Raw genomic sequence first — 25460 nt, 5'->3', positions numbered from 1 at the left:
CCATGATTCTGGGCATGAAGTTTTCTGCCTGAAGGCACATGGGCTGAATTTGGATGCTCAGAATAGAAGATACAGAAACCAATTAGGTTCTGCCCTAGAGACTTGATTTACGAGCCTTCTTCCTAACAGAGCATGTGGCCAAACCTGAAGATAAAAATAAGAGAGAGATATTTAAAGTTTACCCTTGAGTTTGCAAAAGATATACTCACTCCTGACCACTGTGAGTGACAGAAACTGGTCCCAGCTTTCCGATGGTTTCAGAAGAGAACCGTGGCTCACCATGGAAAGGCCTCCGTGGCATAAGCTGAGAACAGCCAGGAGAGAGTGGATATCAGGTGTCTCTCGTGGCCCCAGTGACTTTGCCGTGCCAGGCCCAGGAGTGGGTCTGGACTTCCTTGGTTGCCAGTATGGCTTTTCTGGTTGAAAAAGATGAAACCAGAAGAAAGGAGGTGATGTTCTTACGGATGTGAGCACTTTCCTTCCTCCGCGCTCAGAGTCACAGACCTAGACCTGCTCAGTGGACAAGAAACCAGGATTCCTAAGAGTGCTGATGTTCTTCTTGCCCCTCCAGGTGTTCTCTCCACCCTGCTCGCCTGGCAGGCTGGCCTCCATGGACCACATTGGTAGGCTCCCTTGTGCCATAATGCGGGTTGGGTTCAGCCTATAGGTGGCCCTGGCAGGTGAAGGTGATCAAAGTATCTGGTCCCCTGGCTTCCTCTGTGCCAGACCCCAGTTTGGCATGGCAGCGTCCTACCAAGGGCCACAGCTCTTGTCAGGTGTCTCTGTCCTACAAATCTCAGCTTGTTCTAGGAACCATGCCAGATTAAAGGAACCAGGAAGCTCATCAAGAGATTACCTGAGACCAGATGAAAGGAGTGCAGGCCCTGCACACACCCTACCCCTATCAGCAACCCCATCCTTGAACCATTGCTATAAAACTCCTCACCAAATCCTCCTGGGTTGGGACACACAGTTTTGAGGGGCAGGAACCCTCTGTGTTCCCCTTTGCCTGGCAGACCAATAAAGCTATTGTTTTCTACTTCACCCAAAACTCTGTCTCCAAGATTCGATTCAGCCCCGGTGCACAGAGGCCAAGGTCTTGGCATCAATAGCAGGAGGAGTGGAGAGCAGGCAATAGATGAGGGAGCTGCTTGGGCACAGAACTGGCTGGTGTGCTGGAGGGGCTGGGAGGCCAAGAAGTCCAGGTTTGGCAGGCCTGTCAGATGCCCAGCTGGAGCATTCGGGTGGAAGGAAGGGGCATTCCCATGATAAGGGAGCTATAGGTCTGAAGCTCCAAATAGTATGAACTAAAGATAGGCACTTCATAATCATTTTAAAGACATTGGTGGAATGGCATAAGCCATGAGTACAGATAAACTGCATGTAGAGAAGTAGACCAGTGAGCAATAATTATTTGCTGAACATTTCTTCAGCACTGGCTGCATGCCAGGCACTAAGCCAAGTATTTTATGGTGATTGAATGCCTTTACCTCATTTATTATAATCCTCACAGCAACCCTGTGAGGCACTGACTAGTGGTATCCTCATTTTACAAACAGGAAACTAAGGCTCAGAGAAGTTAAGTAACTTGCCGAAGGCCACACTGCTAGGAAATGTCATCACGGATAGTTGAATCCAGAGAGTCTGACCCCTGATCCTGGGCTTTTCGTTAATCATTTCACTGAATGAGCTCCTCAGTTGCTCAATCTATACTAGAGGGGTTTTTTTGTTTTTTTTGTTTTTTTAAAGATTTATTGATTGATTGATTGATTGATTGCTATGTTGGGTCTTCGTTTCTGTGCTAGGGCTTTCTCTAGTTGCGGCAAGCGGGGGCCACTCTTCATCGCGGTGCGCGGGCCTCTCACTATCGTGGCCTCTCCTGTTGTGGAGCACAGGCTCCAGACGCTCAGGCTCAGTAGTTGTGGCTCACGGGCCTAGTTGCTCCGCGGCATGTGGGATCCTCCCAGACCAGGGCTCGAACCCGTGTCCCCTGCATTGGCAGGCAGATTCTCAACCACTGCGCCACCAGGGAAGCCCTATACTAGAGTTTTATATTTTTTTCTTCATGTTGTTTACCTCCAAGGACTGGTAGGTCTTAAAGATAACACTAAAATTAACTGCCCTATGCCTGCAGGCTCTGAGTTTTCCAATTTGTATGTGTTCCTGAAAGAGCCTGGGACTTTGCCCCCATACCCACTAATGAGAAAGAAAACCGAGGGAAGTAATGCTTTGACTAAAGCAGAATTATCTCCTAACTCCATTCCAAATGATTTGCATTTCAAATCAAGTAACGGGCCGTTCAGAAGATTCAGTCTGGGGATGTGACTTGCACAGTGAGAGGTGAAAATGCAAAAACAGGTCTGTTTTCCCCGTTTAAAACATTTCATTGGCTCCTCATTGTCTCCGAGATAAAGTCCACATTCCCTGCACGTCCGGCCCTTGCCTCCCTCTCTGGCATTTTTACTGGCTGTTCCAACTGCTCCCTCAGCCATGCAGACAACATCGCTGTGCAGAGCAGCTGCCCACTCCGAAACACCGCCAAGGGGGCCTCTGCCTTTCCCCCAGCATCTTACTATGAAAATTTTCAAACACACAGAAAAGTTGGCGGGAAAATTTACATGTATCCATTACTCAGACTCTACGATTAATATTTTGCTATATTTGCTTTATCGTCCATCCCTTTTTGCATTTTGTTTTGTATGCATTTTAAGGTAAGTTGCAGACATCTGTACCCGTCCCCTTAAATACTTCAGCACACATATCATTCACTAGAGTTCCATATTTGTTTTCGGTTCTTTTTTCCCCCCTTTGAGGTAGAATAGCCCAGACCTTGCTTCTTTGAGCAAGTGTCAGAGCCCCACGGCTGAGAAGCTTTCTCTACCCTGGGTGCTCACAAATCTCCAAAGTCCTGGAGCCTACGAAAAACACAGGCTCATCGGCTCCTACAGTTCTAGAGAAGCCTTGGATTGTGTCCAAAGCGAAGGCAGCCTGCTAACGGGCCTGACCGCCCACGCAGGGCAGAGGCCGCTCTGCTCATGCATGAAGTCGGCGCCACCCCTGGGGGTGGCGGGGGGGACCAGCTCGCTCCTGCTCCCGTGAGGAGCCTTGTCATGTGTGAAACCATCAGGCCATCCTTCTGGTGCCCCATGGAGCCCCCACTGGAGAGGGTCCCTTCCTCATCCAGATGGGACCCAGAGCTGTCAGAGGAAGCCTCCAGTGCATGGAATCTGGGTTTATCTTGGACAGATTCCGATAGCTTAAAATCAGAGATTAAGCACCTGTTTAGGTGCAAAGATCTTTACCGAAAAAAAGCAAATTTTTCCAGCTTACGCCCTACCTTCTAGGTTAAGTTATAATGCCATTGAGGTGGTAAAAGATATCCTCTAGATATAATATTTGTTTGAAGATTTTCTTTAAGTAGGTGTGAGCAGAGGTATCTGCTTACTAGCAGTAGGTCTTTTTTTCCCACACACCCATCCTGGCATAGACACAAAAGTTCCTTTCCTGAAAGAGACATGGAAGGGTTGCCTACACAGATGAAGGGGGTTCAGCAGATGCCTCTTGTAAGGAAGGTGCTCCCCTGCCCCTTACAGGACTGAATACCACCTTGTCGCAGGGAACAGGGATGGCTGCAGGTTTGGGGGCCAGAGAGACCCAGGTGCAAATCCCGGTTCTGCCACTGACCAGCAGTGCAGCCTCAGGGATGATGCCTGTTTGCAGGGCCACCTCTAGGGTTCCTCGAGGCCATGCACAACGTCCCTGGCACAGTGGCGCCTGGGCCTGCGTGAGTGATGGGCGCGGTGGGGGGTATTCACTCCTCAGTGAAACCCAGAACCTCTCACGCTAATGTGGAAGGGACCCTCCTCACTGAAGGGACAAGCTGGCCGGTGGCCTCAGTTTACCCCCTGAGTGTCACCTCCTCTGGGTCCCCTGCCTGCACCTCCCTTTAACAAGCACGCCCAGCCTAACCCTCGAAATCTGTAAAACAAGGCTCTACCGAGTCCTAGCGGGGAACAAATCAAAGGGATGACAAGGATGAACCTGGCCCGGGGAGTTGGGTTGTGGCTCCCTCAGAGCCAGGGCTGGCGAAGTCCGTCTCACCCTGTACCCTCAGGGCCCAACTCCAACCCCACCCTGAGAGCTTGATACTCTCTCTGTTAATCTGAGCTGGAATACTACTCAGCCATGAAAAGGAACAAACTAGTACCATTTGCAGAGACGCGGATGGACCTAGATATTGTCGTACAGAGTGAAGTAAGTCAGAAAGAGAAAAACAAATACCATATAATATTGCTTGTATGTGGAATCTAGAAAAATGGTAGAGATGCACTTACTTGCAAAGCAGAAAAAAAGTCATAGATGTAGAGACGAATCTTATGGTTACCAAGGGGAGAAGGGGGGGAGGGTTGAATTGGGAGATTGGGATTGACACATATACACTATTATGTATGAAATAGATAACTAACGAGAACCTACTGTATAACACAGTAGGTTCTCTACATTGAGTAGAGGGAACTCTACTCAGTGCTCTGGGGTGACCTAAATGGGAAGGAAATCTAAAAAAGAGTGGATATATGTATACGTATTACTGATTCAATTTGTTGTACAGCAAGAAACTAACACAACATTGTAGAGTGACTATACGCCAATAAAAAAAATTAATAATAAAAAAATAAAAAATAAAAAACCTGAGCTACATGCCTGGGCCTCATTCACCCCTCCACTGATGTGGATAATGTATGATAATAGATGTTTTCTTTTTCTTGCTGTTTATAAAATCCTACAGCTTTCAGCAGGAAGGCGGAGAAGGAGAGGAGAAGAAATGCCCGGGCCGCAACTTCAGTGGCCATGGAGCCTGTCAAGGGCTCCTGCAGGCTGCAGACTGGAATGTGGGTTTTCAAACAGCCCTGGGCTTCCTGTGGCCACTGCCTTTCTTCTAGAGCAAACGTCAGCTGGCTCAGAGAAGCCTCTTCAATCATGCTCCCTCAGTCCCCAACCTGCCTCCAGACCCAGGGGCTGTAACATTGAAAGTGGGCATTTGCTTTGAGGGAAATAAGCCTTTGTCCAGCACTCCAGCAAACAGGGAGTTGTATAAGAAGAATGGGGCAAAAGAACATCCTTAGGAGTAAGAAATAGGAGTCGGCAAGGGTTACGCCCAGAATTAGGCATCTGAGACTTTGGCCCCACTTGATGTTACATATTTGCTGCTGTCACCCATCTTCCTGGAGCTTCTTTTCCTGACCCCTGACCTGGATCCCTCTGCCATTCAGCCTCACCCCTTTATCTTATCAACCTTGTTCATCTACCTTCAGTGGGCTAGCCTGATTGCCGTCCACCCCGACCCCGTGACCTGCCCTTCCTTGGCCTTCTAAAGGCAGGTCTAAATCTTGTCCTTATAAAGCCAGCAGCAGGTACATAAACTGCAGAGCCCAGTATAAAATGAAAACGTGGGACCCCTTTTTCAAAAGTTAAGAACTTCAAGACAGCAATAGTAGAGCATTAAACTGAGGGCAGGGCCCTGCTTAGTGTGGAGCCTGGGAGACCCCACAGGTTGCACGCCCTCGAAGCCCGAGCTGACTCACACCATCCTCCGCTGTCCTTGCCCCAAGGGGCCCACCCCAGACCCCATCCATGTGGCCATATTAATAGTAACCTGGTTGAGGGACTATATCAAAGGAAAATGTTTCTGCTCAGCAAAAGAAATAATCAACAAGATGAAAAGGTAACTTACAGAATGGGAGAAAATATCTGCAAATCATATATCTGAGAAGGGGTCAACATCCAAAATATATAAAGAACTCATACAGGCTTCCCTGGTGGCACAGTGGTTAAGAATCCACCTGCCAATGCAGGGGACATGGGTTCGAGCCCTGGTCTGGGAAGATCCCACATGCCGCGGAGCAACTAAGCCCATGAGCCACAACTACTGAGCCCGCATGCCACAACTCCTGAAGCCTGCACGCTTAGAGCCCATGCTCCTCAACAGGAGAAGCCACTGCAATGAGAAGCCCGTACACCAAAACGAAGAGTAGCCCCCGCTCGCCGCAACTAGAGAAAGCCCGCGTGCAGCAACGAAGACCCAACGCAGCCAAAAATAAATAAATAAAATAAATAAACTTTTAAAAAAAGAACTCATACAACTCAATAACAACAACAACAAAACTAACACTCTAACTAAAAAATGGGCAGAGAAACTGAATAGGCATTTTTTCCAAAGAAGACATACAGATGACCAACAGGTGCATGAAAAGGTGCTCAGCAAAACTAATCATCAGGGAAATGCAAATCAAAGCCAAAATGAGGTATCACCTCACACCTCTAAGAATGGCCGTCATCAAAAAGACAAGTGGTAAGAAGGGTTAGGGAGGGTGTGGAGAGAAGGGAACCCTCCTACACTGTGGGTGGGGATGTAAGTTGGTGCAGCCACTATGGAGAACGGTATGGAGTTTCCTCAAAAAATTAAAAATAGAACCACCATACGACCCAGCAATCCCACTTCTGAGTATATTTTCAAAGGAAATTAAAACAGGATGTGCACTCCCAGGTTCACTGCAGCATTTTTCACAATAGCCAAGGTATGGAAACAACCTAGGGGTCCACTGACAGATGAATGGCTACAGAAGATGTGGTGTATGTTTATACACTAGAATATTATTCAGCCATGAGAAAGAAGGAAATCCTGCCATTCGTGACAACATGGGTGGACCTTGAGGGCATTATGCTGAGTGAAATAAGTCTGACAGAGAAAGACAAATACTATACGATCCCACCTTTATGTAGAATCTAAAAAAAAAGCCCAACTTGTAGAAATATAGAGTAGAGTGGTGGCTATCAGGGGCTGGGGCATGAGGGAAATGAGGAGATGTTGGTCAAAGAATACAAACCTCCAGTTAGAAAATGAATAAGTTCTGGGCATCTAATGCAGAGCATGGTGATTATTGATACTGTGTTGTATACGTGAAGGTTGGTAAGAGAGTAGATCTTAAATGTTCTCACCAGGAAAGAGAAATGGTAATTATGTGACATGATGGAGGCATTAGCTGACACTGCAGCTGGTCAGTTGTCATATTGCAATATGTAAGTGTATCAAATCAACACATACTATGCCTTAAACTTACCCACTGTTGTAGGTCAATTATATCTCAATAAAGCTAGAAGCGTAATCTAGTCGAAACTTCACCGTGGAGCATGTCTTTTCCTTAGAATGCCACACAGCAATCCATCAAGACTTTTCTAACCTCTGGGTTCTAACATCTCTTCTGTGCCCCTTGTCCACATGATCTGTTCATTCATGCACTCTGAAAACAAAACTCGAGCCCCTGCCGTATGCCAGGCCCTGTGTTGGTCTCTGTATATTTGAAGAAATTAAGACACAGTCCCTGACCTCAAGGAAGCAGATAAGAAGAGACAGACCTGTGAACAGAGAGTTATGAGCAGTGAAGGAAGGCCATGGGGGAATGGAAGAGGGGTTGAAAGAGGGGCCTTGGCATTGAGCCTTGCAGGAAGGAGCTCGGTGAGTGAACAAGAAGAGTGAGAGAGACCTTTCAGACAACGGAACGATGTGGACCAAGGCCAAGATGCCCTGTGGGCCTGACCTGGTTGGGAATGGCTGGAGCACGGGGCCAGGTGATGGCAAATTAGAGGGAAAGGGATATTCCAAGAGCAAAAGGAAGATCAGGGCTGGGCTGGAAAGGGTGTTTAATGCCAACTCAATAGTATGAGTGTTATCCAATAGGCAACAGTACCCCACCAAAGCGGGGAAGGCCCGTGGTCAGATTTATTCTTGCAAAAGCGTGAAGGACAGATGGGAGAGACTCCAGTGGAGAGTCAGGGAGTTTGGATGCTATTGTATAATAGCAATAGCAATAATAATAATTTCCAGGTGCAAATCATGAGGGTTTAAATATAGACCAGTGGTTCTCAACAGGAGGGCAATTTTGCCCCTCAGGAAAGACTTGTCAATGTCAGAAGACATTTTTAGTTGTCACAACGGGAGGGGGGTGGGTGCTACCGACATCTAGTGCGTAAAGGCCAGGGGTGCTCCTGAACACCCTACAATGCACAGGACAGCCACATGACGAAGAGTCACCAGGCTCGAAATATCAGTAGTGCCAGGGCCCCTGATGAAAACGGTAGAATTTTCTCCTTGTGAACCAGTCTTCCCTAATCAGGGATGCAACCCATGACGGTGGCTTCATTAGCCTAGAGAGCTAATCAGGTGACTTTGGTGGTCACAGCACCTGCGGAACTATTTCTTTCTCCTGGTTCTACGGAAACACTCACGCTCTCTAGATTATCGCAAACTATCTCTGATGTGTTGTGACTTTTCCAGAAACGAAATATCAAGAGTTAGCAATAGGGGCTTCCCTGGTGGCGCAGTGGTTGAGAATCTGCCTGCCAATGCAGGGGAGACAGGTTCGAGCCCTGGTCTGGGAGGATCCCACATGCCGCGGAGCAACTAGGCCCGTGAGCCACAACTACTGAGCGTGCGCGTCTGGAGCCTGTGCTCCGCAACAAGAGAGGCCGCGATAGTGACAGGCCCGCGCACCGCGATGAAGAGTGGCCCCTGCTTGCCACAACTAGAGAAAGCCCTCGCACAGAAACGAAGACCCAACACAGCCAAAAATAAATAAATAAATAAATAAATAAATAAATAAATAATAAAAATTAAAAAGGAATTCCTTTTTAAAAAAAAAAAAGCTAGCAATGGGGAAGCTGTGAGCTGTGACCTCTGGCCCACTTACCACGGACACTGGCTCCATCCTCACCTGTCACGCGACCCCTCCCCAAGACTGGATAATCTGTCCCCTACAACATGGTCATCCCCAAGGCCATCATTTCTGCCCCTTTAAGGGAGGCAGGCAGCCCAGAACTTCAAGGACACAATCTTTGCCCAAGTGTTATCTGTAACTCTCACCAATCATTAACACCAAGAGGGGAGGAACCACACCTGAGAAATCAAGGTCATGTACAGGCGGGACCAGCAGCCAGACAGAGACTGCGGTGAGCTGGGAAAACAGAGCAGGAAGCAAGGCAGCAGAGCCCAAATTCCAAAATTCCAAAATTCCAGACCTCACTGCCCTCGACCTACGTGAACAACCATAGCTTCACCGGGCATTTCTGCTGGGTCCATTCTTTTCTCTTTCCTTGGGGGTGGTTCTTAAAGACGTTTTTCTCCACGGTCTCCATGGCATTCCCTCAAGTCCCCCTCTTCGTCCCACTTTTCCACAGACGGGCACAAGGGGCTCATGGCTCTAACCACCTCCTCCCAGACACCCCACCTCCGCCTTCCTCGGCACAGTAGCAGATTCTGCCCAGGACTCACACCCCAGCCGGGGTCCCAGGAATACACCACCCATCTCATCTCTGCAGCTCTGCTCCTACCTGCCACTCCTCCTCGGTCCCTCGCACATCCCAAGACAACACTCGCCTCGGCTTTGTGGAGCCCTCAGGGTGGAGCAGCCCGGAGTGCTCACCTGCCCTGAGCCATACATCTGCTAGGGCAGGGGGTAGGGGGGGATGTGAAGAGGGTGTGCTGGGTTGGATAGTGTCCCCCCAAATTCTTGTCCTTCCTGGAACCTCAGAATGCGCCCTTATTTAGAAATAAGGTCATTGCAGATTTAATTAGATAAAATGAAATTATACTGGAGTAGGGTGGGCCCTTAATCCAATGACTAAGTATCCCTGTAAGAAGAGGAGAGACACACACATGGGGGGGGGGGGAGGGGAGAATGTCCACGGGGGCAGGGACTGGAGAGATGCGTCTACAAGCCAAGGAACCCAGGGACACCAAGGATTGCGGGCAACACCTGAAGCTGGAAGAGGCAAGCAAGGGCCCTCCCCTAGAGGTTTCAGAGGGAGAGTGGCCCTGCCAGCACCTTGATTTCAGCCTTCCAGCCTCCAGAACTGTGAAAGAATAAACTTCTGTTGCTTTAAACCTCACAGTGTGTGGCACTTTGTTACAGCAGCCCTGGGTGTCTAACACAGGGGAATCTAAACAGAGCCCCAGGCCTTGAGAAGCTGGCAGTCCTGAGGGCCATCTCCTTCTGAATCCTGCAGGAATCCCAGTCGGGCACAACTCCTGTGGCACTTAGTCTGTGCTACCCTGTAATATTTTTATCTTTCTGTGAACAGTTTTTGTACTCCTTCAAATAAAAAAGTGAAATGTGCACTTGTACGCCCTCCGTCCCCGCCTGCACAAAAGTAAGTGGTGGCCTCACCATCCTTCATCCTCCAGGAGTGAGCCCTGCAGTGGTACCTGCTCCTGAGGCTGTTTCTACCCTGCGATGCAACTACCCTGTGCCCACGTCCTGGGGATGGCGCTCCAGAATGACTGTATCATCGCATCCCCTCCCTCAAGCATATTTCCCTACATCTCTGCCAACACTTGGCGTCATCCAGCTTTCTCATTTCTGCCAGAAATGGGTATAAAATTATATCTCATTGTTGAAGGATTTGCACCGTTCTAACAACCACTACATTTGGGCACCTTTTCACGTGCCCTTGAGCCCCTTAGGTTTCCCCTTCTGTAAGTTACCTTGAGATTCGTCACTCATGTTTCCATTGGGATGACTTCCTCTTTCTGGCTGATTTTTTAGGAGTTTTGTGTGTGTTTCTAGATATTAGTCCCTCTCGATATTTTTTTTAAAACTGCTTTCTTGAGATATCATTCACTTACTACACAATTCACCCATAAGGTAAATAATTTGATGGATTTTAGTATACTCACAGATATATACAACCCTCACCACAGTCAATTTTAGAACATTTTCATCAGTTCAAAAAGAAACCCCACATCCATTTGGTATCAGCACCTACACAACCTCCCCTCCTCAGCCTGAAGCAACCACTAATCTACTTTCTGTCTCTACAGATTTGCCTATTCTGGATTCTTAATTTAAATGGAATAATATAATAGGTGGTCTTTCTTAACTGGCTTCTTTCATTTCACATGTTTTTAAGATTCATTCATACTGTAGCATGTATCAGTACTTCATTTCTTTTTAATGCCAAATAGCATTCCGTTGTGTGGATATATCACATTTTGTTTATCCATTCATCAGTTGATGGACATTGGGCTGTTTCCACCTTTTGGCTATTATGAATAATGCTGCTATGAACATCCATATACAAGTTTCTGTGTGGGCATATGTTTTCATTTCTCATTCACCTAGCAGTGGAATTTCTGGACATATGGTAACTCTATGTTTAATCATTTGAGGAACTGCCAGCCTGTTTTCCAAAGTGGCTGCACCATTTACATTCCCGTGAACTCTGTATAGGGTTCTGATTTCTCCACATCCTCACCAACACTTGTTATCTGACTTTCTGATTTCTGAAATTGCAAACAAGTATCAGGTTGATTAACCATTTTCTCCTTCCTTCATCTAGCTGTCAGTAAATACTGAAATGACTTGCAATGCAAGAAGCAGGAAGATAATGATGAGAAAGACAAAAGGCATGTAATGATAAAAGAATCAGCCATCAAGAATTGGTGAGCAAGGGGAAAATGACCTCTTGGTCCTCCCAAGCCACACAGTGTTCCTGACTATTCTTTCCCTTTGACCAAGAGCATCCTCCCTGCCCGTTTTTGCCCTCGCCATCTAACCAAGCCACTCTAGTACTATTTCCCCTCCTGGCACAGGTACCTGCCCCACCCCACCCGCACTTCCCTTTCCCTTTTCGCTTCTCTGGGCCGCAGCCTCAGCCATCCTGATAGACTTTCTTCCCAGCCAACTCCTCCCTCCTTCCTGAATCCTGCCAGGGTCTCAGAGATGGCTAATATGACTTCTTCTGGAGTCTCAACTCAGTGGCTTCTCTCTCCCAAACTATTCTGTCTCTGATTCTCCATTTACACATGGGTTAAATTCTCTGTTTTTGGTTTTGGTGTCAGTCTCTACCAGCTTCTGCCTTTGTCCGTATATCTGCTTCAGGTGAGACTACTTGCTGGTAAATTTCTCCTTGTCCTTATCTCCGGCCTCTGAAACTCACCACCTACTTTAACGGACCTTGGCACAGCACAGATCATAACAGAGAAAACACAGACAACTATTGTGAAAGGTGTCCCTGCAGCAGGAGGAAGATAGGGAAGCAGATCTAGGGCACAGGTGTTGTTGGGGAAAACAGAAGTGAACCCAGCTGCTAAAGTGGTGAAGGACTGGGCAGTTTCCCAGCTTGGGTGCTTGGGGTAACAGGTGCCTTTTGGGCTGCAGCAGCCAGAGCCCCACACAATTCCTTGTGCCACTCCCCTTGCCCATTGTGGAGCCTCCTGAGCTGTGGTCACAACCTTGGTCAGCACATGCCTCACACTGTCCCTCCCTCCAGGGCGGGACCAATAGAGCCATAAAGCTCAAGGAGTCAGAGACAAAGTCTGGCAGCAGAGGCGAGCCCAGAGCAGAGCACACAGGTATGTACTGATGGGATATTTGGGGAGAGTCAAGCAGGGGTTGACTGGGAAGGAGGGAAGCAAGGGAAGATGGACATGGAGTGAGGGGTCAAGAGAAACAAAGACACAAGACGGAGGGGCAACAGCCCAGAAGGTGTCACTCCAGGGCACAAGCTGCCCGGGGGCAAGATGGGAAATGTGCAGTGAGGAGGTGGCCGCTGTTCTTCGGGTGCCGGAGATGAGCAGCAGGGAGGAGAGGGTGTGTTTCACATCTCCCAGCATGGAGGTCTCACTGGCCACTAAGTTCTCCCTTCTCCCGTGGCTTCATTGCCATTGTCCACCTCACCCACTGCCCATTTGGACTTTGGACAAGAGGATGGTACTGGGAAAGGGAAAGGTTAAAGGAATAGCCAAGTTCGGGTTAAAGGACCGCAGGTCTCTTCCTCATCTCCCTCCTTAGCAGAGCAGAAAGCAATTTGGGGATAAGAAGTGCTGATGAAAATTCAGTTAACTACCAAGTTAAGAAAATAAAATTCAGTTAACTACCAAGTTAAGAAAAAAAAGCAATTTGGGGATAAGAAGTGTTGATGAAAATTCAGTTAACTACCAAGTTAAGAAGAAAAAAGGAGAATTTCATTCAAGTCAAACTGAGGATTAGAACTCAGGGAGCAGATTCTCAGAAAGCTCTGAGAGCTGTTCTGCCAGTTAGAAGTTGAAGGCACAGTCATATACATTTTCAAGACAAAAGGGTCATACATCAAAATGACATATTGATATTTTACATAAAGTTCACCAAGGATGCATAGTCCAGGTATGCACATATAGAGCAGGCAGCAAGTCACTATGACCCCCTGCAGAGCTGGGAAAGAACACTATTCTCTTCAGCGGTTACATTGCTAGCATCAGAAGAAAGGGAAAACATTGATCTTTACGGTCCAGCAGGCACTCCCATCTTTGAGGAGCTCTGGTTAATGTGTAATGCAGATGCACATTGCATATTAAGGAGGAAAGGAGGGAGGCCCAAACAAACACAGAGAGAAAATTCTATGTTTAATTTTTTCTTGTCCTACCTTAAAATGTAAATTTTATTTCATTATTTCCCCCCTTTGATCATTAATCTTTCAATAGAAAGCATTAGGTGATCAAATATTTGGTCCCCCAATGCCAGGGTGGTTGCTTATCTGCTCTGGATCCACCATGTCCCCCAATGCCCTGTCTTAACAGCCCAGTTCTTTCTTTCCTTTAAGGGGATTAGGCTAGTAGAATGCTTGGCATGGACTGATAGTCAACTCTAGGTTGTCCAATAAGACTTATGCCAATTTTACTCTGTATGTGAATTGTGCATGCCCACTATTTTATATAGAGCTGTAGATATGATCAGTAGTTTCAAGTCATTTAGACATCAGTATTCTAGGTGGAGTTTTGAATATACATCGAGAGGCACAAGAGATTATTACTCTATAAATGATATAGAACACAATCAATATGGCAAACAACAATAACAAAGTCAGAAGCAGAGATTTAAGCTATGAATCCCCAGAATTGAACCATTTATTCAAGATTTCATTTAGACTAGAAAGGGAATTCCCCAGTGCAGAAATCTGATTTCTTATGTGAGTCATTAGATGGTTATATTAGAGGACTCATCTGGTATCAAAGCACAACATTGTCTGGATTATAGCATAAGTTTTCCCCTGCAAAGCAGTTTTAAAAATCAAGTGCCATTTGATTTTTCAGCATCACTTTCTCATCATAGAAACTTCAGAACTGAGTAAACTAATTGAATGTAGTAAACCAATATGGAGGTATATGCCAATGGGGAGACTTTTTGTAGATTATAGAAACATCTGAAAAGTCAGTGACAAAAATTATGTGGGGTTATCTCGGCCTTGTGTTGACTTAGGAATTGGATGACAAATACAACAGCAGCTAAATTGCCCCTAGTAACTATATTTTGTGACAGTGGTACTAAAGAGTTTTCTTCCTATCCTAAACTTTGGGGCAAAAACGTAGCTAGAATTAGAACAATAACTCTAATTTTGATAGAGAGACAGACTTTTGGTAAACAGTACAATTGAACTGGTGGGATGGGTCTTACAGGCCTGGTTTCGACTATCAGATCAGTTGTTTGCTACTGTTGTCATCTTCTTCTCATCCTAGCTTGGTGATGCTTGCCTTAGTTGAAGCCAGGTGCCAGAAACAGGGATCAAAGTCCATTCAAGTGGAGGGGTCTTTTTAAGATGGGAGGTGTGATTCCATGAATTAGTGTCCTTTGGTTTGGTTGTGCATGGATTAGTTAATAATATTGATACTTGATAAGGTTCTTTCCATTATGGCTGCAAAGAATCTTTTATCTGATGTCCTTTCCAATAAATAAAATATCTAGGTTGTAATCCATGATCCTTTTCATCTCCTGGGAGCTTGCTGTAAAAGTAGTTACCAATTTTTTTAATTGTCTAAATAAGTCCCTGTCAATGATATAATATATTTCCTCTGCACCACTATGGGTGAAATTTTCCAAAATATTGTTTTCCCCATAAAAACCTTTTTTCAGACGCCCAACGGGTTAAAGAATGTACATGTTGGAGCAATAGCCATTGGGCTTCAATAGACACTGTAAGTTTCATTTTGTTTTATCAGGTCTAAACCATATTTGTGTGGAGGGGTCAAAATTCCCCCTTTTTGTTGCCATATCTGTTTCTCTCCTTTAGTGGTGATTTCTTGAGCCTGTAGAAAGAAATCTTTTATTGAGTTAGCAGGGTTAATGGACAGCAGTGGACATTCTGGAGGCTGGACAGGACGAATATTTAAAGCTGTCCATTTGGCTGCAGCATCAGCAAGCTGATTTCCTTTAGTTTCTGCTGTGTCAGATTTCGAATGCCGTGTTGTTTTAATAATTGCTAACTGTTTGGGCAGTTGTATAATGATTAATAACTCTTCAACCTGTTTTCTATTTTTTTATAAGTTGTCCTGAAGAGGTTTAAAACCTCACTGTTTTCATAGCATTCCAAAGTTGTATGCCACTCCAAAAGAATAGCAACTGTCAGTATAAATATTTGTTACCTGGGCTTAGCTAGTTGACAAGCTAGAGATAAGGCAATTAATTTGGCTTGTTGTGCTGACTTTGTTTCTGGTAAAAAAAAGTTTTCAATTATGTCCATTGTGGACGTTATTGCATACCTGGCTCGGTAATGTCCCGTTCATCCCATAAGTAGGACCCATCTATAAATTAAATTAGGTCAGCTTTATCAATAGCAGCTTCTTATAAGTCATTCCTGGGAGCAAGAAGATAATCTGTTAACAAGATACGGTCATGGTTGTTTTCTTCCTGTGCTTCTGGAAGCAAAGTTGCAAGGTTAATGCTATTACATCAAACCAAGGTAGTATTAGGAGCAGAAAGCAACAACTTCATAAGAAGTTAGCTGGCTTACAGAATTGTGCTGAGTGTGGTGAGAGTTTAAAAGAGACTCAGCTGAGTGTATGACATAAACAGTTAAAGGAGCCCCTATTACTATTTCTTCAGTAGCCTTACGAGAGAGCTGTTTCCGAAATAACCCTCATACCAGGTGGAAGTCCTTTTGCTACCAAGTTTAACTTAGTTTTGGAGCATAAAGCAAGTCATCTACAGGCATTTTTGTAAAAGCATCAGGTTAAGACAATAACTGTCTATAAATGACAAAAGACTTAAAAAGCATGGTTAGAGACCTGATTACAATGCAGTTGTCAAGGACACTTGGCTATTTCTGTGACATACAACATTTTAGGATAATAACTAGAATTATGACATAACATACCAGGACATTTCAAATTTTAGGAACTTCATATAATTTCTAGAACTTTTATATTAATAATATTTACTTATAAAATATAGCATAAGAAGATTTATTATTACTCATTTGACAATGTTTCCCATCTAATTTAATACACCATATAAGCCTAATTATTTTAATATATCTCTCTGAGATGTTCAGGGGCCCTCTGAAGCATTCTGAAGTTAGCTAGACGTCAAAAGAACTTCATTTAGAATTTGCTTTGAGAAAAGTTTGTCAAAGATATCAAAAGGTTTTAAGTGTTTGGTCAAGTAGGATCATAAGTAACTGTGAAACAATACTTATTCACATAACCAAAATGACAATAAAAGATTTCAAAGGCAAGGGCAGAAAGTTACTGGTAAAGAAACATTACAGTCTGTTAACAAAAGCAGACCAATATTTCCAAAAAAAAACCTTATTTCCTCACAACAGAGAAAAAAACAAGTTCTAGTTTTACATCATTTCACCTTTAATATTAAAATTCATTAAATTAAATTAAATCTAATCTTAGTCTTGACCATGCATAAAACTCTTTTCTCAAGATTCCCTTTTTAAGATTCCCTTTTTCAAATTAATTTCTAGAAATAAATGCCATTTCATAGTACAATCTTTCAATAAAGCACAAAATATATTTATTATTAGTTTCAAGCATATTTAGTCTCTCTGTAATAAGAGGTCAAGAGTAGGTAAACATAGACTTCTTTAGCAATGAATGTTTCAGTATTTATCTTATTAAAAATGATCTAGACATGCAATGAATTTCCATCATTTAATTTAATTTAGCAGAACTTTGAAGGTTCAGGTTGCCAAAAATCTGGAGAATTTGTTCTTAGGTAGACACACCATAAAACATATTATTCTTAGAGAGTTCACCCAAAAGCTCTTATCCCATTCATCTCTCTTTTTTTACTTATGAAATTATCATCATACCATTAATTATCTCGCTACAAATTTTGTAACATAGATAATATGAGCTTACTGATTTCAAGTAAACCTAGGTACAATAAAAGTATTATACTTAATGTTGATGACTCTAAAGACACGTCTGTATTAACTAAACCATCAGTTTAAACTTGTTTTTACTCATTAAAAATTAATCCTAGATCACGTGATCCTTCAAAAAAAATTGGGCTAGTTTAAGTTACATTGAGAAATATTTGAATTGTAAGCACTTACTTTTGAGTCAAATAGAGCTCTTTTACAAATTAATTTTGATAACACCTTCTGGAGGTAGGGCCATATCATATTTATAACATACATACAGACATACATATATCCAGACAGGCACAGACAGAGATATCATAATTTTCCTGCTTTAAAAACATCTTTCCCTTTTTTTTCTTCCTTTCAGTTTTAAGTTCTACTAATTGAGCTAAGGCTGTAGTCTCAAGTGATCTGAGCTGTGTTTATATTTCAAGGACACAGTAAGAGTTATAACTTCAAGCATTCTTCTAGGAATATTTTTATTCTCTCGGGGCCAGAATTTTGAAAAGGTGTTTTATCAAGGTGGCTTTCTCTAGAATGTCAAAAAAGCTCCATCCTGGCCATTTAAGAGTTAAAATAAGTGCTTGCAAACATTGGCTTTGTTCCATTTGTACACAAAGCCAGCCAGAGTTCCCGTGAGTGGCTGCCGGTCTGGGAGCTGTTTGGCCTTTGAGGCACGGTTTCTCGTTATTTGGTAGCCTAATTCAGATATGGTCTGAACAACTTTCTGAGGGCAGTGTGATGGACGGAATGTGTGCTGCTTCTGAGTCCAGCTCCCCAAGGAGTTACCCCTGGGTCAGTTTGACTCTCTTAGTTGTCTTGGTTCCTCCCTCCGACGGTCTAAACCTGCCGTGGGTGATTGGGGCACTAGGTGATTAGCCCTTGTTACGCCTCCCCGGCAAGCAGAATTTATTTAATGACTGTAGTGGGACCCTCTGTGGGATCACTACACGTCACGAGGATTGATCCCCAGACACTTCCTCTAGGTTCTCAGTGGCCTGAGAACACCTTGTGGCCAGAAGGAGCAGGTGTTCCTTTTTCTTTGGAGCCGAGCGGGCTTAGTCTTCATTTCACTAGCAAACAGTTTGTTCAGACCATATGTACATAATCTTTCCAATTTAAGCCAAATTTTAAAAAAGGACAGCCAACCAGTTCACTCCAAAGTTCCCCCTAGGTCCCTGGCTAGCAAATGTACTGGTACTCCCTTAGGATCCAAGTCCCAAGAAAAACAGCTCCAGTAAAGTTCAAGACGTCATTTAAAGCAATGATGTCCAGATATCGGGAGAACTCACCAAAGCACCTGAAGAGTACCAAGAAGCGGGTGGAGCTCAAAGCGCCTGTGCTGGTACCAAGCTCCAGTTCAGGGTAGACTCCAGTTGTCCTCTGGTGGGTGTCTCTGATGTCCTGCCAACTACACCGAGAAAATTCAATTAACTATCAAGTTAAGAAGAAAAAAAGGGAATTTTATTTGAGCCAAACTGAGGATTATAACCTGGGAAGCAGATTCTCAAAAAGCTCTGAGAACTGCTCCACCTGTTAGAAGTTGAAGGCAATGTCATATACATTTTCAGGACAAAAGGATCTTTCATCAAAATGACATACTGATATTTTATATAAAGTTCACCAAGGATGCATAGTCCAGGTAAGCACATATAGAGCAGGAAGCAAATCACCACGACCTCCTACAGAGCTGGGAAAGAACACTATTCTTCTAAGAAGTTACATTGCTAGCATCAGAGGAGAGAAAAAAAAATTATTCTTTATGGTCCTGCAGGCATTCCCATCTTTGTGGGGCTCTGGTTAATGTGTAATGCAGATGCACATTGCACATTAGGGAGGGAGGCCCAAATGAACACAGAGAGAGAATTTTATGTTTAATTTTTTCTTGTCCTGCCTTAAAATATAAATTTTATTTCATCAGAGATTATAAAAAAATGGCGGACTTGGACACTAAAAGACATGGAGGGACTTAAATGCATTTTACTGAGTCAAAGAGGCTAGTCTGAAAAGACTGCATCCTGTATGATCCTGACAGCATGACGTTCTGCAAAAGGCAAAACTATGGAGACAGTGAAAAGATCAGTGGTTGCCAGGATTTGCAGGAGAAGGAGGAGGAGAAGGATGAATAGTTGGAGTAGAGAGGATTTTGAGGGCAGTGAAACTGTTCTGTATGGGACTATAATGATGGATGCTTGTCATTACACATTTGTCAAAACCCATAGAATGTACAACCAAGAATGTTCCATAGAATGTTCATGAACCATAGAATGTTCACCAAGAGTGAACCCTAATGTAAGCTATGGACTTTGGGTGATAATGATGTGTCATTGTAGGTTCACAGTGGTACACTGTAACAAACGTATCACTCAGGTGGGGGAAGTTGATAGTGGCAAAGCTACCTGGGGGGCGGGGAGGAGCTACATGGGATCTCTGTACATTTCTCTCAATTTTGCGGTGAACCTAGAACTTCTCTCAAAGTAAAGTCTAGTTTAAAAAAAAAAAAAAAAATAGAGGCTCGACCCAAATTTAATAGTAGAACAAGAGCTCACCACATACCTTTCTGCTGGCTCTGGATTCACCTAGTAGCCCCTCCAGTGCCCGCACCCCTTCAGGCTGGAGAGAAGATCACGTGAGTCCCTGGTCCTTCCCACCAGCGCGGGGTGGGCGGGGCAGGTAGGGAACAAGATGAGGAACCAGAGGGGAGGGGATTGTACTGTCGGCTCTGGGGGATGGGCCATGAGACCCTAACCACAGCCTCCCCTCGAAATGGAAGGGGAAAGAGCATCTCCCTGAATTGCCCCCTGGGATGACGGCACCCTGAGGTGCCCTCCTCGTGGCCTTGGCCTTGGATGGCCAAGTGGTCACAACCGGAGGGCCCCACTGGAGGGGCTAAAGAAGCCTGGGCACGGCCAGCCAGCCCGTTCTCCACATCACCTGGGCAGGCGCAGGTCTATAGCCTAACCAGTCAAATCTCTCTACGCGGCTCGGAAGTTTAAATATTCTGGCATCAGAGAGTATATCCTCATGGTTAACTTTAAAAAGAAGAGTAGCTCGCATTTCTTGAGTGCTTCCCAGGAGGCAGGCTTGTTCTAAACACTTTGTCCTTATGGTCCAACTGATTTTTCCGTTTATTTCCATTTCACCGTTGGGTGGATGGAGGCCCAGAGAGTTTAAGCAAGGAGCCCAAGGTCACACAGCTGTTCCCAATGGTGAGATGTACTAGCACTCGAAATCTGGCAGCCTAGCTCCAGAGCCAAATCTTTGAACTTCTACACTAAATTTCAGATTTTATCTACATAAAAAACATCGTGTTGTATCAAAAATGCAGTTTTGCCATCAGTACCCATGGCACAATAAGCATTTTGTGGCATTTGAGGGGGCACTGTGAATCTCCGAGTGACCTAAAGCTGGAGAGATAAGAGCTGCCCCGCAGAGGTAACGCACAGAGAAGGGGAAAAGGAGTTTGCACAAGTAAGAAAATCCACGGGACTAAAAGAGGTTTACGGACCAGGGAGGAGGGCACAGAATTAAAATCGATGGACAGCAGAGACCAGAGCAGCATTGGGAGCTGCGTGGGTCCCCTGCTGCCACCGAGGGCTGCCTCGAGCTGGGCAGGGACGAGCCAGGAAGTGAGTCTGTGGGAAAAACACAAGGCCAAGGGACATCGTAGTCCAAGACCCGACCTGGTGGAAACCCATTTCCTCCCATGAAACTAAGTTCATCTACTCCACTGCATTCCAGACCATGGGGCGGAAGACCCTGGCCCTCGGCTGGGCGGGTGCTGCCATCCTGGTGCTACAGACGTTGGCCGCGGCAGAGGGCTCCCCACGGACCCCCGGCAACAAGGGCAGGGTGTTTGCGGACCTGAGCGCCCAAGAGCTGAAGACCGTGCACAGCTTCCTTTGGTCCCAGAAGGAGCTGAGGCTGCAGCCATCCAGCACATTGACCATGGCCAAGAACTCCGTGTTCCTCATTGAGATGTTGCTGCCCAAGAAGCAACACGTGCTGAAATTTCTGCATAAAGGCCACCAGCTTCCCGTTCGGGAAGCACGTGCTGTCATCTTCTTCGGAGCCCAGGAGCATCCCAACATCACCGAGTTTGCTGTGGGACCACTGCCCAAGCCCCATTACATGCGACACCTGCCCCACAAGCCCGGGCACCAGGCCTCCTGGGCCTCCAGGCCCATCTCCAAGGCAGAGTATACCCTCCTGGGCCACACCCTGGAGGAGGCCAGCAAGCCCCTGCGGCAGTTTTTCCGTCGCACCACGGGCTTCACATTCGGACACTGCCACGAGCGGTGCCTGACGTTCACAGACGTGGCGCCCCGTGGCTTGGCCTCCGGCCAGCGCCGCTCTTGGTTCATCTTGCAGCGCCATATGAAAGGCTACTTCTTGCACCCCACTGGGCTGGAGCTCCTGGTGGATCATGCAAGCACGAACCCCCAAGACTGGACGGTGGAGCAGGTCTGGTACAACGGGAAGTTCTACCGCAGCCCCGCCGAGCTGGCTCAGAAGTATGACGACGGAGAGGTGGATGCGGTAGTCCTGGAAGACCCGCTGGCCAAGGACAAGGATGGAGCGAGCCTACCAGAGGCCGCCCTCTTCTCCTTCTACCAGCCACGTGGGGACTTCGCCATCACCATGAACGGCCCCCGCCTGGTGCAGCCCGAGGGCCCCCGCTACAGCCTGGAGGGCAACACCGTGCTCTACGGGGGCTGGAGCTTCACCTTCCGGCTGCGCTCGTCCTCGGGGCTGCAGGTCCTGGACGTGCACTTCGGAGGTGAGCGTATAGCCTACGAGGTGAGCGTGCAGGAGGCCGTGGCGCTGTACGGAGGACACACACCCGCAGGCATGCAGACCAAGTACATGGACGTCGGCTGGGGCTTGGGCAGCGTCACTCATGAGCTGGCCCCTGGCGTCGACTGCCCGGAGACGGCCACCTTCCTGGATGCCCTCCACTACTACGACGCCGACGGTCCTGTCCTCTACCCCCGCGCCCTCTGTCTCTTCGAGATGCCCACGGGGGTGCCCATCCGGCGGCACTTTAACTCCAACTTCAGCGACGGCTTCAACTTCTATGCGGGCCTCAAGGGCCAGGTGCTGGTGCTGAGGACCACTTCGACGGTCTACAATTATGACTATATCTGGGACTTCATCTTCTACCCCAATGGGGTGATGGAGGCCAAGATGCACGCCACCGGCTATGTCCACGCCACCTTCTACACCCCCGAGGGGCTGCGCCATGGGACCCGCCTGCACACACACCTGATCGGCAACATGCACACCCACCTAGTGCATTACCGCGTTGACCTGGACGTGGCAGGTAGGACTCAGGCTCGGAACCACCCTCCGGGTCGAACGTCCGCATCCGAGCAATAACTTACACTCATGGGAGATGGTGCTTAGACTTCCCCTGGAAGCGCCATACCAGGAGAGTTTCCCCAGCCTGCATGCGTGGACCCTGCAGTGCTAGAAATCTGTGTGCCCTGCAAAACGGTGACCGTGAATAGTGCCAGCTGTTCCCCTGGTGCTTCATTGACCCCCTAGGGGGACGGACCGGATAGAAAGGTGTGCACAGGGCGGGGGAGGTGATAATGCCCAGGAGTGTGAGAAATGTCGCTGCCCGGTGCTTTGAGTGGATGCGGTGACGTCGGGAATACTCCTTATGTCTCTTGAGTTAGTGGTGTCACCTTAAAAGATGACATGGGCGTAATGACAGGATTTGGCCTGACATCAAATCACATGTTAGAAGTGCCCCGCATGACCAGGTGGGCAGATTCTTCTCACTCCGCCCCTTTCGCCCCTGGGCCCAGAGGGCAATGACATAGTCTCTTCCCCTGGGGAAAGGCCAGCTGCCCTTTGCTGGGGCCAAGGCCTCAGCAAACAGACACAGAGCTCTGCTCTCGAGAGGAACTGTCCAGGGTCACAGTGGAATCACTGCAGCTGCCGTGCCCAACTCTGAGCCGTCTCCTAGTTCCTCGGTCCCTTCCCTCCACCGCCGTCTGGCTCAGTGCAGGCCCCTGACATCCTCTTCATCCCCACGGCTTGTTGTTGGGTGTGGTTGGGAAGGAGGGCCCAGGGCGGAATGCGGAGGCTTTAGTGCAGGGAGCTCGATTCTCCTCCTTCCCTGCACACACTCAGGCACCAAGAATAGCTTCCAGACCCTGCAGATGAAGCTGGAAAACACCACCAACCCCTGGAGCCCGAGACACCGCCTGGTCCAGCCGGCTCTCCAGGAGACGAGGTACTCCCGGGAGCGCCAGGCGGCCTTCAGCTTCAGGCAGACTCTGCCCAAGTACCTGCTGTTTACCAGCCCCCAGGAGAACCCCTGGGGCCACAAGCGCAGCTACCGACTGCAGATCCACTCCATGGCTGACCAAGTGCTGCCCCCGGGCTGGCAGGAGGAGTGGGCTGTCACCTGGGCCAGGTGAGGGAGGCCCGGGAGGCCGGGAGGCCTGGAGGCTCCTCTCGGTGTCCCTGTGTTTCCCTGTGTCCGCGTGTGTCTGTGTTTCTGTCCAAGAGATCCTGAGTCTAGGCTGTGGTGTACCTGGGCGTGTGTGTGCGCGTGTGCACATGTGTACGTTCTTGGTCACGTGGCTGTGTGTTTTGGGAGGGGAGTACAGAGCCCCTGCGGAGCCCTGGAGCCTCTGTTGACAGTGCGTGTGGCTGACTTCCAGGGGATGATCCCGCGTCTGAGGGAAGGCAGTAACCTTCCCCCGTCATTGACCCTGAAGGTGCTCCCTGGGAGGGGCTGGAGGCTACCTTCTCCTCTGCCCGGACAGGTATCCCCTGGCAGTGACCAGATACCGGGAGTCTGAGCTACGCAGCAGCAGTATCTACAACCAGAACGACCCCTGGGACCCACCTGTGGTCTTTGAGGAGTTTCTGCGCAACAACGAGAACATTGAAGGCAAGGTACCAGCGCTGCCCCTCTCCCGGCCCCACCCTGAGACCAGATCCCCGCCCAGTCCCAAGGTCTGTGCCCGGTCCCAGGATGGGGAGGGCCGGCTTGCTGCTTGGAGAGCGAGCTCGGTGGTCGCTGGATTCGCCCCTCCCTTAAACGTGGGGCTTAGGGGGGTCGCCCACCCCTTCCCCTCTGAGCCGCCTCAGCACCGCCCACCCCGCTCTCCTGCAGGACCTGGTGGCCTGGGTCACAGTGGGCTTCCTGCACATCCCCCACGCAGAGGACATCCCCAACACGGCCACGCCCGGGAACTCCGTGGGCTTCCTGCTCCGGCCCTTCAACTTCTTCCCAGAGGACCCGTCCCTGGCGTCCAGAGACCTCGTGGTCGTGTGGCCTCTGGAAAATGGCTCCACCTATGTGCAGCACTGGATCCCTGAGGAGGAGGGGGGCTGCTTGATGCCTCCCCCTTTCAGCTACAACGGAACCTACAGGCCTGTGTGAAGGCCCCCTCCCCCCACTAACTCCCACCTGAAGCCCGAGTGCCCCCCCCCCACCCCAGGCACAGACAGTAAACCCCCTCAGGGCTCAGCTCCTATGCTGCTTCCTGCAGAAGGCAAAGCAGATGAGGCCATACACCAGGCCGGGCGTGTGGGACACACACAGATGAGAAACACAAGGCCTTGGCCTCCACCCCAGAGAAGACCTCCATCACTCAGGCAAGGACACTCACCGAAATACTAGGTTGACCTATCAGATCAGTTTAGAGAATGTGAGGCTGACGGCTCCCTCTCGGGGGTCTGCGGGGGGCCCTTCTGGGTGGCTGATGGACATGCAAAGTAGTGCCACCACAGGAAGACACTACGGCAAAATCGAGCGGAACTGCAAACACCTTTGCCCTCTGACACACTGATCCAACTTCTCAGAGTTATCCTGGAGATCTACCTACAAACACGGGAGAAGTAGATGTACACAGTAATTCACTGCAGTACTGTTTGTACTGGCAAAGTCTGGAAACGACCCAAACGTCCTTCTACACGAGAGAGGCTATAGATCTGAATAAGCCATGGAGTGCCCACACAGCGCAATTTTAGGCGATTGGAAAGGAAACCAATGAACAGGGACATGCTCTATACTGATGGGGAAAGATCTTCAGGATATACTAAGTAAGAAAACAGGTATAGAACAATATATAGCTAGCATGCTAATCTTCGTGTAAGAGAGGAATATATGTATTCATAAAAACCCTAGAAAAATACACATGATTCTAATATAAATGGTTACCTATTGTCTTCGTCCATTCAAGCTGCTGTAACAAAACACCGTAGTCTGGGTGGCTTATAAACAGCGAAAGTTTATTGCTCACAGCTCTGGAGGC

General features: G+C 47.5%; 1 protein-coding gene across 1 annotated transcript; it reads left to right on the top strand.

Moving 5' to 3' along the window:
• Window positions 1-12347: 12347 nt before the first annotated feature.
• AOC1 (amine oxidase copper containing 1) lies at window positions 12348-25359 on the top strand. The gene is made up of 5 exons (XM_059933063.1): window positions 12348-12406; window positions 20923-22504; window positions 23323-23608; window positions 23964-24096; window positions 24317-25359. The coding sequence occupies exons 2-5, from the start codon at window positions 20926-20928 to the stop codon at window positions 24584-24586; spliced, it is 2268 nt and encodes a 755-aa protein (XP_059789046.1). The 5' UTR covers window positions 12348-12406; window positions 20923-20925; the 3' UTR covers window positions 24587-25359.
• The last annotated feature ends 101 nt before the right edge of the window (window positions 25360-25460 follow it).

The sequence above is a fragment of the Balaenoptera ricei genome, chromosome 9 (genome assembly GCF_028023285.1).
Source record: "Balaenoptera ricei isolate mBalRic1 chromosome 9, mBalRic1.hap2, whole genome shotgun sequence".
In the NCBI taxonomy this organism is placed as follows: Eukaryota; Metazoa; Chordata; class Mammalia; order Artiodactyla; family Balaenopteridae; genus Balaenoptera; species Balaenoptera ricei.
Note: the sequence above shows the minus strand (reverse complement) of the source record. Positions and strands in the feature narration are given on the sequence as shown.